This window comes from Cucumis sativus, chromosome 4 (assembly GCF_000004075.3).
Source record: "Cucumis sativus cultivar 9930 chromosome 4, Cucumber_9930_V3, whole genome shotgun sequence".
Classification (NCBI taxonomy): domain Eukaryota; kingdom Viridiplantae; phylum Streptophyta; class Magnoliopsida; order Cucurbitales; family Cucurbitaceae; genus Cucumis; species Cucumis sativus.
This window is the reverse complement of record NC_026658.2, coordinates 3,632,002-3,646,816: the sequence shown is the minus strand read 5'-3', so window position 1 is coordinate 3,646,816 and position 14,815 is coordinate 3,632,002. Positions and strand designations below refer to the sequence as shown.

Sequence of the window (14,815 nt, the reverse complement as noted above, 5' to 3'; positions counted from 1 at the left end):
GATATTTAATTCCTTAGCACTCCTAATATGTAAATATACTGTTTGTAATTAATGTCTAACAAAAATGTGTTTTCAACAAATCTAAAACTGTTTGGGCTTCCAATAAATAAGCCCATGGACCATCTTTGAACTTTCCTCATCCAATTGAAATTTTGGATTGGGATAAATTTGCCTATTTTAAACATTTTGAAATTGTTTTTCTTTTTTCAGATTTAAAAAAAAAAATCAAAATTTCTAAATTTAATTCTTGGGTCGAGATTTTTTTTGTTTATGGATTGAATACATTTTTGGTCTCCTAAAGTATCTCAAGGCTACAAAATAATTCTAAACGATCTCATTTGGGAATTGTGATTATGATAAGTGTTGAGTGATAATATTAAATTGTTTTTATCCACTTTGTATTTGGAAGAATTAGAGAGATGTCCCATTGAAAAGATATAATATTAATGTAAAGTGAATAGACAGGAATAATTGGAATGGAAAATGTGAGTATGAAGGTGTTTGGTAATGAGAACAAGAATGTAAGAAAGTCAAAAAGGGTGAGAATTATAAAAACGTGAATTTAAAACAATAATATATAAGTTTGGAAATTGGAACAATTCATTGCATGTTGTTAGTCGCCAATTTTTACACTTTATCTTCCAATATGATCTTTCTTTTATTTAATATCACTCTTCACCCATTATTTATGACCAAAATCATCCCACCTCTTCTCAAATTTTTTCATTACCTTCCTTTCTCCCTTTTTTCTTAATCAACCCCTAAACGAGCTAATTCTATCTCTTCCTTTAAACGAGTTAATTTTAGCTCTTATTATGAGATTCAAACAAATATAAGATTACTTTTTTACTCCACGTTAAAAGTCAATTATCTCGTGCAAATAAAAACGTCACTTAATTAAACCATTTGTTCATTAACTTGAAATCAACCTAATGTAAACGTATATATGTTTAATATTATGTACATTTGTGTGGATCGTATTTAAATAGTATTATAGAAAAGCAATGTTAATATATATATATATATATATATCCAAGTAGATATATAGTCAAATTGGGACCTATAAAAAGGGAGTATCTTTTGAATCATGAGTCACACTCATAAATCCTCAACAAAAACAGTACACATGAAAATATTTCATAATTAATTTGGAGGGTGAAACCTTAGCTTCACCCCCACAATATGCCTTTTTCTCCCAACTCTTACAAATTTTAGTGTCCAATCCTATACACAAACACATAAAAAGCTGCACTCTACACATCAAAGCAAACACGTGAATCCACCTCTTTAATTATTTTCTCAATTTTCCTTCCTAAAATAAACTCTTGAATAACTTTAGCTGAATTTAGTTTTTCTTTTTCTTTTTTCTAGAAATGTCAAAAGAAAACTAAACATAAAGAAAGAAAGAAAAAAGTCATAATGAGTGTATCTTTGACATTGGAATCATTAATATTTGAAATTGTGAGATATTATCATTTGGCAAACTAATGGCTACACCCACAAGCAAAGAAGAAGAAGAAGTTAAACCCATCAATTTGATAAAAGAAAGAAAGAAAGAAAAAGAAGAGTAAAAACAGACTTGAAATAATAAAACACAAGTTTAGATTTTTGAGATCTTGACTAAGTTTTAGAAAAAAGAAAAAAGTGTTTTGATCTTGAGTCCAAATCCAATGGCCACCAAACCCATGGGGGTGGCTCTTACTGACCCACCATCTCCAACTTTATCAAACCCATTGTCTTTTAGCCTTTAGGACCCACATATTAAATCTGATCTTTTTGAAATTGTTTGCTTGGTAAAATCTAAATGGATAAGTACATTTTTCTTGTTCCCAAGCTTTTGAATACTTAACGTCGGTTGAACTAAACGGGTATTTACATGTTTGAATTCATTGTTCATATATATATATAACATTTAGTCATATATGTTCGAGCTTTTGTTTCAAATACTTTCTCAAAACTCACTTTCAAATGAATTTATAGTTTTGAATTTGTTTGAAATAATTAACATTTAAGACGTTTCATATAGTTTTACTGCAAGGAGCTAAACGAGTGTTGACAAGTTTTATTTTGAAACTTCTTGTCATTTTCTTCTATGTTCATAAATAATTTGGTTATTTTATAAAATCTCATTAAATTTCTTACATTATATATTATACGAACTATATTTTTATCTAGTAAAATTTATAAACTAGATTGGCATTATATATATATATATATATATATATATATATATATATATATATATAAAAAGAAGTTGTTTTTCAATCTAATCTTCTCCTAAGTTGGTATTTTATTGTATAATTAAAGATTTGATTGGATGAAATTAAAGTTAATGATGAGATTAAACTTGATCCAATCAACTTAGTAGAAAGTAAAAAGTGGGGTTTGTTTTGTTAAAAGTGATTGGTTTACTTAGGGAGTGGGTTTGAATGAAAAAGGTTAAAAATTGTGTCCTAAATGAAAAAGAATATTCCTAATCCCAATTGAGCATAAAAGTATATTTCATCAAGAATATTCCCTTCTCAACACCTTACTACTAACTGTGATATAAAATAAATTAAATTTAGAAACCTTAATTTGGTATATATGGTGACTTACTAGCAAAAACGTGACGGTAACAATATCAATTTCATCAACTTTATACCCTATTCTAATCACACCAATTAATTATTAGTTTTAGAAAAAATCTTTCAATTCCATCTTCCATCCATAATTTGTTCAATCTTTTTTCAGTTCTAATTTATTGTTATTCTAAACAAATATATATTTCTAAATAATGAAATTTAAAAGACAATGCATACAAAAAGTTGAAGCTCAAATATTTAAAGAGGAGTTGGTAGGCATCAATGATCAATTTCATAATCTATATTTTCTAAAATATTTTCAGGATAAATTACATATTTAGTCACTAAAGTTTAAGTTTGATCTATTATAGTTAATGTTTGAAAAGAGATATTTTAGTTACTGAAATTTAAAAATAATTCTAAATAGCTCTTGAGGTGAGTTGACCGTTACTTTTTAAAGAGAAACCCTTAATTATTAATTAAGCTATGATAAGTGGCAAAATAATATATTGATTCCATATTAATTCTTTATATATAATATTTATCTAACAACTTTATATATAATGAATTATATAAATTTAACAAATAATCTACTTATTTATTGCTCACATTTACGTATCTAATTTGTAATTTTCCTCTAGTTCAATGAGTACAAAATCTGTGGATAGGTTTGATTTTTCTATTATAATATGTTTTCTCAAGAGAAATGCTCATAAATATTAAAAAAAAAAAGAAAAAGATTCAAATATACTTTAGAAAATTTAATAATTTTGTCAATTCTTTTAATTATTTAGAAAAACATAATTTAATTAGGGAAAGTCAAAGTTAATTAATCAACGCAATAAATCGTCTAATTAAGAAAATGAGGATTTTGAATATATAATTAATTGTGGTGGACAGTCTAATTAAAGAGACGTGAAATAATGAAATTCTTATTTGACAACATAATTTTGTTGTCATATTATTTTTTTTATAGAGAAAAGAAAAAAGAAAAGGCATTATAAAATTAGAATAAAGTTATTGGTTAGCACCTTAATTAATCAAAGCTTAAGTAAGAGTTTTATTTAAAAAAAAAAAAGAAAAGAAAGAAAGAATACGAGTGGGGAAATGAAATAGAGTTCGTGAGGAGCATTTTGCGCATGCTTGTGAACATGTGATGACACCTCACCATTTCCACTCCTAAAGTTTCAACCAACTCCTTTTTCTTTAATTCAAATAGATAATATAAACCATCTTACTTTATGCCACCTCCCCCCCCTTTCTCTTTACTCTCAATTACTTATTTTTAAACCTATGCTTCCATCCCATTACTATTAAAATAATACCTCAACTCTATTTAATAACCTTATATCTCCACCTTACCCCCACAATACCTAATTCACCAGTCTCTACTCTCTGTTTTAGTTCAACTCACAAAAATAACATCACACTTCTACCTAGCTGCTATTTCCATCTTTATTTTTCACCTCATTTGAGATACTCCAACAACACTACTATTGTTTATAATGCTTTTATTCATAGTCATGTACATGTAATTCTTGTAATGTCGGCATAGTTGTTTGTGGTGCTTATGGTTTTGGGACTTCTACTCTCTCACTTTACACATTCTTTGAAAAAAACTTTTCTCACTCTTTATCTTAAACTCATAACTTTCCCTCATGATTTGACATTTCAGTTTCTCTAAATCCCCATTAACCAAACATAAAAATATTTATTGAATATTCTTTCAACAAAAAGATAAATATTGTAATAAATCAAACTAATTAAAAAAAAAAAAAACAAATGAAACATTGTCTTATCTTTTCAAACTAGTGGGTAAGAGTTAAATATTTGTAATACATCACTTACATATTTATAAATTTTAAAATTCACTCACTAAGAGTGGATGATGAAATCTTGAACTTTCAAGATGAAAATAAATAAAACTTATTTTCTTTATCTCATTTTTTTAAAGTTTGACAACATCCAAAGGTTAATAAAAAAAAAAAGATATTCAATTGTTTAACCATTTTTCGGTCATGTTTGGTCACATGGTAATTTTTTTTTATTGAAAATTTGAGTTCATATTTTATATATTTGATGAGAGTGGGATAAATAAAGTTCTTTTATTTTAAAGAAAGTAAAGGAATCAAAGTTCTTACACAATTTAATTAGTAATAAATGTGTAAACCAAGGCATGTACATGTTACAATTTGCAATATATTTCATTATTATATATCTATTTTTATATCTTTTTAGAAAAAAGTTTTTTTATGATGCAACGAAGCAGCTTCGCTCATTTTCTTGATTATTCTATCCATTTCCAATGGCCATTTCTGTTCTATAAAATCCGCCATCGTTTCTTACCAAAACCTCTCCTCTCCATTTCCTCTCTTTTAATCTCTCCTTCCATTTTTCTCTGTTTCTCCCAGATTTTCTTGACAGTCGTTTTAATGCTTCTTCCATCCTTCTTCTTTATCATCCTTCGTATTCATGTCTCCTGTACTCAGTGAGATCCTTCTCTCCGGTTTCATCATCAACTCTGCTCTCCGCCGCCGCACCCATCTTGTTCAATCTTTCTCTGTTGTCTTTCTCTACTGGTTCTACAATTTCTCATGAACTAACTCCCCAATTCTCCAACAATCGCTTAAATTAACAACTCAGTTCTTTGATTTGTTTCATTTCCAGCAAACCCGTATCGGTTTTCATCTATCTTTCCCACCCACACACACACAAAAGAAGAAACTCCTCTGTTTTAATACAAGACCGGTTTCAATGGCGTCTCCGTTAGGAAGTTCATCTGGATCTCCAAGCTCCGACGAAGATCTGCGGCTAATCGTGGATCAGAGGAAGAGAAAGAGAATGATATCGAATCGAGAATCAGCTCGCCGATCTAGGATGCGAAAACAGAAGCAACTCGATGATCTGACGTCTCAGGTGGGTCAAATCAGAACAGAGAATGAACAAATCGCCGTCAATATCAATTTCACGACCCAACTTTACGTGAATCTGGAGGCAGAGAACTCTGTTCTCCGAGCTCAGATGGTGGAGCTCCGCCACAGATTGGATTCGCTTAACGAAATCATAAGATTCATGAACTCGAGCAGTAGACATGTGTATGATTCTGAGGAGAATGATGAAGTTTGTGGCATTGATGGGTTTGTTGATTCTTGGGGATTCCCATTTCTTAACCAGCCAATCATGGCAGCTGGTGATTTGTTTATGTGTTGAGGGAAAAGAAAAAGAAAAAGAAAAGAAAAGAAAACGCAAACCAAGCCAGAGTGGCTTTCATCATTGTTATTGGTACTTTGTTATTGTTTAATGTGGATATGTTCTACTTTCAAATGTAATCAAACGTACCTTTAATGATAATTACATATTAAACAAAAACTCTTATTGCTACAATTATTATTCCTTTTCCAAATAAAATTAAATGTTACAAAATCACATTACTATTTATGATCAAGTTATCAATGGAATCAAAAATCACAAACTATTGAATTAAATAAGAAAGAGTTGACAAGTGAAACACATATATAGATTTTTGAGATTATTATTATTTTTGTAAAAATATATATACTAAAAGGAGATGTAGGGTATTGAATAGTTAAAAAGGCAACAATGCTCACATCATCATATTCCTTCCTTTTGAAGTAATAAGTTCAAATTTCAATCTTAAGGAAAAAGTTATTAAATTTATTGTTAATGGATTATAGAAACAGAGTGTATAATCAAATAATTCCTCGTCCCCTCATAGCTAAAAGGTCATATTTTTCTTTCCCTTTGTAAAATTTCCCTTAGTGCATTATATTTTTTAGAACTAAAAGAGATGACTTTATTATATACTTTCTAATTCTCAATGGTCCATTTTGTACCAAATGAGTAGATAAATAGCTAAAAGAAAATAGTGAGCCATTATTGATGAAGAGAGAGGGGAAGAAAAATATAATATTATTATTTGGTCATGATTGATTGGTATGCTATTGGTTTAGGATTTGCATGGATATATTTTATGAAGAAAGTCGTGTTTGTTTCTCGAGAAAATGATAAGAGTTTTCTCCACTGAAGTATTAGGTCAAATATAACATAGTGTTTAATTTATATTGTTAATTTCGAAGTTACATATTCAATTCGAGAAAAGAGGGAGAAAAATTATTAGGTAAAGGAACCAACATAAATAATTGGACCTTTGTCCAGTGGAAGAAGAATAAAAACAAAATTATATGATTTTAGTTATCAATTATTTTCTTTTTTAACATTATTGAAAGGATGATGCAAAACCAAATTCTGATCACACCCCCTTTCCCTTGGCCACTCATTTCCCTCTTCCTCATTCACAAATATAAAATGAAACAAAAGTTTTATGGTTGTGTTTTGGAATCAACTTGGGTAGGTTTATGTCTATGTTAGAGTATGGCAAAAAATAAAATAAAAAAATTGAAAGAAAAAAATGCTCCAAATGATCAAACATATATATATATTGATTCAAGTTGTAATTAAATATAAGTGAGGATGATACTAACAAACTAAACTCAAATTTCATTCAACTTTATGCTAAGTGAAATGTGATAAAAAATAGTTCTTTTTTTCTAAAAAAATTTTAAACTTACCAGTTACATCCTTTTCTTATTTTATATTTATAAATTCAGTCCTGCTTAGGTCACAAGTAAAACAAACACTTCACTCTTTAGCTTGTTGAATAATATCTAAAATTGTAGTATTTAGATATATATAACAACACATAAACACATCCTAATATATACTATATATTTGGTTGATGTTTAAACTTTTTCATTATTTATATAAAATACCTGATTGGCTAAAAAATTAAATGAAAAAAAGTATATCAAACCATAAGATTTAATTCCCAAATACCCACACAACTTTCCATCTTCTTCAATTTCTCTCAAAACCCTCTCTCTTAAATCTTTCTGGTCAAAACCTCCCTCTAACAGTCCTTCTCTTAACATCTGCACAAATTTAGTTTTCAACTTCTAAAATGTCCTTATTTATTTTTTTTTTTTTTTAATTTAGCATACACCTAATTGAGGTATATATGACGTTTCAAGTTAGTATAGTTAGACTTGGAGTTGCAGGGTTTAGTTAATAAGTAAATGGTATATGTGAAGATAGAGTTTTTGTTGATTATTTTTGTTTAGCTTTTCATTCAGTCTTTCAATTACAGACATGTTTACTCAAATTTTCAACACTAAATTGAGATTTAATTTAAATTTAAGACTTCACTTATACATATTTTACGAATTTATGTATATGTAACCATTGTAGTATTTAAGTGGACAAAATAGTCTTGCTGGTTTCATTCAAACAACAAAATTATTGCAGTATACCTACCCATTAATGATAATACAATGCTTGATTAAAAAAAATAAGAAAGAAAGAAGAGACACCAAATCATCAAGTGGTTTAAGACTTTGACATCTTAATTATGTTAAAAATGGTAAGAGCAATACGTACACAGTTCATAAACATGAGATAATGTGATCTTCCACCACGTGGCAGCAAAAACTCAACGTGGCATAACCATGGCTTCCCCAAGTTCCCCATTGATGACAAATCAAATCTTGAAATTCTTATCCACCAAATTCCCACTCTCAATTTAAATATCATTGAGCTCTCACAGTTAGGCTAATAGAGAAAAAGAAAAAGAAAAAAAAAAAAAAAGGAAAAATGGCACATTACCAAAACCAATACAGCGCACAAGCTGGAAGCGATGAATACGGCTATCCAATTCGCCAGACCGATGAATACAGCAACGTTATCTCCGAAACCGGTCAGTATGTCGATACCCTCCGCCGGACCGATGACCAGTACCCCAAGCCGATTCATGGAAGCGAGCAGCAGCAGCCGAGTGGAATATTTCATAATGAAAAAGTGGTGATGACGAAGACGAGAGAGGATGGGAGTGGACATCATGAGAAGAAGGGGGTAATAGAGAAGATTAAGGAGAAGCTGCCGGGAGGACACCATTGAAAAGGCTAAAGGCTGTGTGTGTGTGTGTGTTTTAATTTCTGTAACTCAACTTAAGTTTTTTGAAGTGTTTGTAGAGAAAGAACAATGAACGAAGGGACATGTTTATGTGTGACTAAATAATAATAGTGAAGTGAGGACTTAAGTTACTAATGTATGTTATTAATTGATATGCACTATTTGTTTTTCTTTCCAGTACTTCATACATTTTTATTCATCTATGGGTTGACAAAAAGTATATTCAATCAAAGATCTAGGCATCATTTGGCGCCAAATTTCATCTGGGAATACAACCATGGAGGCTAAAGTATCGTAGAAAATAGCCAGCTTATTTTTTGAACAAATTTACACTTATTCTGTTTATAATGATAAAACTTATTTTAAAGTTGTGTATAAACTCTTATTATGCGAAAAGTATCCCACTTGCATTTCCTTCTATCTCAAGGGTACCATTGATAACATAAGTAAATTAGAATAAGTTCATTACTAATTTTGTTTCTGTTATATGCACTAATAAATACTACAAATCAAAATTTTCTCACTGATATAGAAGTCAATATTCTTTTTTATCAATTATCAATTTTTCGGTCACTTATGCTAACCCTTATAAAAGCCTAAAAATCTTTGATAGTTCAGTCTCACGTTAACTAACTTTAGTTAAAGCATAATTTTTAGATTTTATAAAGTTAGTTTTAAGGTTAGAGATTCTGCTACTCACCTCATCAATTCATTTAATATAATACTTTTTTCATTAATTCATCTAATTTATTACTTTTAGTCCAAAGAATTTTTACTTTTAGTCCAAAGAATTTTAGATAAATATATTATTTAATATAGACTGCGATAGGATCTTGATCAAGGGATAGATCGTAGTATTTATGGAGAGGATAAGAAGGACGTGGGGTAATCTCATTATATAGAAGGATAAGATTAAAGCCAAAACTTTTTAAAATATCAAAAGCCAAAACTGAAGTTCAAAACTTGAAAAATTTACAGGAGTGGTTCATCTGACCAAGGCAGCTAGAAACACGTAAACATGCTTGAATTAAGTTTTCAAAACTATACTTGTAGCGTTAAGTGAAAACATATTTATAAACACATCAAAGATTCAAATCCAAACATTATCAATCTATCCACCCTGCTTCTAATCAAAATATTAAAATTTGTACTCTTAAATTGTACCATTGATGTCAAATTTTAGTCAAAAGAAACGTAGTTTGAGTGATTTTTCTGGAAGAGAGACTTGCAAAATTAGAAATTTAGAAGGCTGCATGCATGTTGGTGTCGTGGCTGAAGGCTGCATGTCGGTGTGGTGTTAGGCTTCATTGCTTATTGATCGTAACTTATTGATATCCATACTTTTCTTCTTGTTAGCTCACTAACAATGAACTTATCTAAATCGTAGCAGTTGGATACATGACAAAAATAAAAATAAAAATGTCACGTTACCTTTTTTAGAAAATCTTAAAGGTCATTGCCGACATAGCCCCTCACACATGTCATCATCGAAAGATGCCACGTGCTCTTCCAATGCTACGTGTCAAATAAAACGTCATCTCCCGATGGATCACATGCACGTGGTTTCTCAAAACTTTATCTACTAATAATTCCATCCCTCGAAGTCTCTCTATATATAATCCAACAATCTTCACTTCCAAAACCATGCAATCAACATTCTCAAAACTAATCACTCTTTAAATTGTATTCAGTTCTTTTCGTTGTGTTTCGGTTTCCAAAGAAGTATGGCGCATTACCAATCTGGAAGAACCGATCAGTACGGCAACCCAATTCGCCAGACTGATGAATATGGCAACGTCATCTCCGAGACCGGTCAGTACGGTGACCCCCTTCGTCGGACCGGTGAGTTCCGTGAAACTGACCAGTATGGAAACCCTGGGCGTCGGACTGATGATGTGTTCGGTAACCCAGTTGGAACTGGGACGGGGATGGGGACCGGTGGGACGTATGAGACGACCGGGTACGGTGGGACAGGGTATGGCGGAGGGCACCATCAGCAGCATAAGGAGCATGGTGGCATACTTCATCGCTCTGGAAGCTCCAGTTCTAGCTCCGTAAGTGTATCCTAATCTCATCTTAATCCTTCACAATTCTTTTTAAAAATCTTATTTTAAGATAAAATAGAATTGAAGGAAATTATTTTTTATAACAAAAAGTGATATTTTGGTACATTTTTATTGGAAAAAAAGGATAATCGTCTCTAATAAAATCATCTCTCCCATTTCTTCATCCTATACACCAATAACTTTTTTTTGAAGTGAAACGTACTTGTGTCCTGAGTATTTTTAGTCTTTCTCCTGTGTAGGCTCTACAAGAAGGATTTTAGAATAACATAAAATTAAATTTCTACTTTCAGTCGGAAGATGATGGGCATGGAGGGAGGAGGAAGAAGGGGCTGAAGGAGAAGGTAAAGGAGAAGCTGCCAGGACATCATCGTCATGAAGAGCAAGCAGTGTCAACCACGACACCGGGAGGTTATACGTCGGCGGAGTACGGTGGGCAGCATGAGAAGAAGGGAATAATGGAGAAGATCAAGGAGAAGCTTCCGGGACATCACTGAGAATGACCTACTCGCTGTCCATGTTTGTTTGTTGTTTATATTAATAAAACTACCGCTGTGATCTTAGAAGGGATATCATCGATAAAGTATATATAAAAAGAAGGCTGTTATGTCGTCACATATGATTAAATAATTTTAAGGACTAGCTTGGTTGATGTGTTATGTTTGTGTGTATTATGTATAACTTCTGGTTGTGGTTGAATCAACAATGTTTCTCAATATGTTACTAAGTTTCTGTAGCATCTTTTTTTTGTAGTTATGACTTCTATTTCTTCATTACATCAGATTTCATCACCTAGTGAAGTGAGTAATAACTAATACGTAAATATGTAGGCTAGTCCTAATATGTTAATTATGTATATTAGTCCAAATGCCATCTAGCATTTCTGAAAAAATGTTAGAAAAGGTGATAGTCTTGCGAAAAGACGATATTAGATAATTTGACCGACGGGTGATATAAGAGGCGATTTCGAAACGAAAACCTTTTGAAAGGTGTTAATTTGACATGCGATGCAAAAGCTGATGTTACACTCTCAGCTTTGTGAATGATGATGTTGAATTTTTATTTGAAGGTATTTTTTATAATGAATTATAACAAAAAGTTCGATAAATAAGCTCTTCAAGATCTTCGGAAATTTTTTTCTATAGAAGGCATTTATTTTATTTATCTATTTTCTAATACTAATCTTTGAAAAATCTACCCAAACTTTCTTTTGGACAATAAAGTCTCTAACCACATCTAAGAATCAAGAGTTAAATTTTGGAACCTCACATTCAAAGAATATTTGAAACTGAGTTACTCATATTGTTAAGGTTGTTGCTGGTAATTTACTTGTGTATTGAAAAAATATCTATGTCTGCATTTCACTTTCATAAACTATTTTGTAGATTAACATTTTTGTAAGTTTATAAAAACTGAAGTTAATTTCTGGTGAGAAAATATAAAAATCATGAGTTGTAGTAATAAATTAGTGAGAAAACAAGACTTTGTACTTATTTGCAAACCAAACGGGTAAAAGACTAAATTGATCGCCTTCCTATGAGTGATATGGCCTAATTCTTTGATCTTTATGATGCAATACAAAAAGAATAATGTTAGTAATCCAGACTTTGTGTGAACACAAGCATGAAGGAACACAAAGAAACAGAACAAAACATCGTTATTGAATGTCTCGTTAAAGTATCCAGGCCGCCATGAATTGAAGCTTCAGAATGAACTTATGGGCACTCGATTGGTGGTTCTAACCGAATCACGGCTTCTACATCATTCACTGTTCATACTCACAACAGTGCATAACGCAGAATGATTCTCAACAATGGTTTTCTCCCAGCAAGGAATCAGTTGAGAATGAGGAGACTGTCAACGCATGATTCACCAAAAGTTACCACATGAACAAGTCCCATTGTGGAAGTGATGAAATCTCATATTATCCCTTACAATGATTTCCCTTCCTGTGATCTCTGATGCAGCACACATGACATTGTGACAATCCTCGCATATCCTAATGTTTTTCATAATCTTAATGGTATCACCAGCTTCAGTACATAGCAGCCCATATGCCAATGCAAGCTTTTCACTATGACTCATCAGTATTCTTTCCTTTTCATCATCAGTCAAATCATAAGGAGCAGAGCCCAAGTTTGGTTTGTATCCATGGGATCTTAATCTTTCAATTAGTTGCTTCAAGGCTTGTCTAATCTCACTTGATCGTGGATGAGTTGTATCACCTGCAAAGAAATCGTGAATTTCCCCATTCTTCCCTTCAAACCAGCTGCAGCCCGGATTCTTCTTAAAGCCTTTTTCTCTAATTACTTTCCTCAATTTCGAAACTTCCTCCCACCTTCCTGCTGATGCATATATGTTCGATAGCAAAATGTAGTTCCCTATACCATTTGGTTCGAGCTTGAATAGTTCGTTCGCAGCTATTTGAGCAATGTCAGGATTCCCATGGATCCGGCAAGCCCCAAGCAGTGCTCCCCATACACCTCCATTAGGTTCCATTGGCATGGTTTTAACGAGGTCGAGTGCTTCTTCCAAACATCCAGCTCGACCTAGGAGATCTACCATACATGCATAATGATCAGGTGACGGAGCAACACCGAAAAACTTCTCCATCTTAGCGAATAGCTGTCGGCCTTGTTCAACCAAACCGGCATGGCTGCAGGCTGAAAGTATCCCAATAAAAGTAACCTTATTTGGCCTGATTTCTGTTTTTAACATATCATGGAATAACTGCAAAGCTGAATGAGCACGACCATGCATTGCATATCCCAAAATCATGGAACTATAAGAAAATACATTTCTTTCCTTCATTACTTCAAAAACCTTATATGCCTCATCAGGACTGCCACATTTAGAGTACATATCAATAAGAGCAGATCCCACTACTACGTTTCCAGAAGGTCCAAAACCTGATCTTTCAGCAATGTCTCTAATCCAGTTAGCATGTTTAACTGCGCCCAACTGAGCACAGGCTGAAATGACACCGGCCAGTGTAACTTCGTCGGTCTCCATACCTACATCCTGCATTTTCTGAAAATACTCCAATGCCTCTTTTGGTCTGCCATTTTGGGCATAACCCGTGACCATTGCCGTCCATGCCACCATATCCTTCAAAGGCAAATCATCAAACAGACCACTAGCAGATTCCATATCCCCATACTTCGCATACGCAACAATCAGTTCAGTCCAAGAAACCACATCTCTTTCAGACATTTCATCGAACACCTTCCGCGCACAACCCAAGAACCCACATTTCACATACAAATCAATCATCGAGTTACCTACATACAAATCAGAAGCAAATCCTCCAATCAAAATCGTCTGGGCATGCACCTGCTTACCCAAATCCATATTAAGAGCAGCCCCACATGCCTTAAAAAGCGCCGAAAACGTAAACGAAACAGGACCGACGCCATCCCTCCTCATTCTAGTATAGAAGTTAGTAGATTCAGACAAGAGTCCTTGAAGCGCGTATCCACGTATCATGGCAGTCCAAAGAAAGGGGTTGGGATAATTAACCTGTCCAAAAACCAAAAGTGGGTAGGAACCCATGGGGACATCTACCTTCGTGAGCATGCGGATGAGTTTGGTGAGGACGTAAGAACATTGACTCAATCCGTTGCGGATGATATGGGCATGGACTTGCTTGATTTGAGAAAAGAGCGTGCAGTCGTGAAGAATACTCATGAGTCGCCATTCTAAAAGCTTCCGCTGGTGTTGCAACTGAGGAAAGGGAATGAAATTTGGCGACCCCCGTGTTTGGAGGTTCTGTAAATGACTAAGCTTGGAGACAGTGGAGAGGTTGCGGGAGAAACCGATCATTAGACAGTTGTAGGACTGGAGGAGGAGGCGGAGCTTCGTCAATTACTCCGGCAACTTCGATAGCTGAAACGGTGCGTTTTAGTTGTAGGATACGTTGTGATACTTATGAAATCACCTTAAATAAAGTATAATAATTATTTGAAGTGAGATATTTCAAATTTAAAGCTTCGAAAATAGTTAAAGATTAAAAAACTTATTAAAAGAAATTATAAAACTTACCACAAATGAAATAAAATCGGGAGAATATTGAAGTTGAAGTTAGAGAAGAAGTTGGTTTTTCTTCTTAGATAAATTTTCCAACTCATAAAACTTACTCTTTTTTTTTTTAATTACAAATATGTCGAAGTTTTTAATAAACAACTTCTATGACCAATATTTTTA

The 14,815-nt window shown here is 32.5% G+C and overlaps 3 protein-coding genes across 3 annotated transcripts; 2 read left to right on the top strand and 1 right to left on the bottom strand.

Annotated features, from left to right (window-relative positions):
* Positions 1-4,845: 4,845 nt before the first annotated feature.
* LOC101203660 (bZIP transcription factor 44) lies at positions 4,846-5,948 on the top strand. Its single transcript, XM_011654851.2, has one exon. The coding sequence runs from the start codon at positions 5,319-5,321 to the stop codon at positions 5,772-5,774; it is 456 nt and encodes a 151-aa protein (XP_011653153.1). The 5' UTR covers positions 4,846-5,318; the 3' UTR covers positions 5,775-5,948.
* A 2,244-nt stretch (positions 5,949-8,192) lies between these two features.
* On the top strand, positions 8,193-11,351 carry LOC101216820 (dehydrin Rab18). The gene is made up of 3 exons (XM_011654848.2): positions 8,193-8,529; positions 10,167-10,603; positions 10,906-11,351. The coding sequence occupies exons 1-3, from the start codon at positions 8,232-8,234 to the stop codon at positions 11,107-11,109; spliced, it is 939 nt and encodes a 312-aa protein (XP_011653150.2). The 5' UTR covers positions 8,193-8,231; the 3' UTR covers positions 11,110-11,351.
* Positions 11,352-12,077: 726 nt separating this feature from the next.
* Positions 12,078-14,557, bottom strand: LOC101203412 (pentatricopeptide repeat-containing protein At5g44230). The gene has a single exon (XM_004146446.3). The coding sequence runs from the start codon at positions 14,432-14,434 to the stop codon at positions 12,482-12,484; it is 1,953 nt and encodes a 650-aa protein (XP_004146494.1). The 5' UTR covers positions 14,435-14,557; the 3' UTR covers positions 12,078-12,481.
* Between the last annotated feature and the right edge of the window lie 258 nt (positions 14,558-14,815).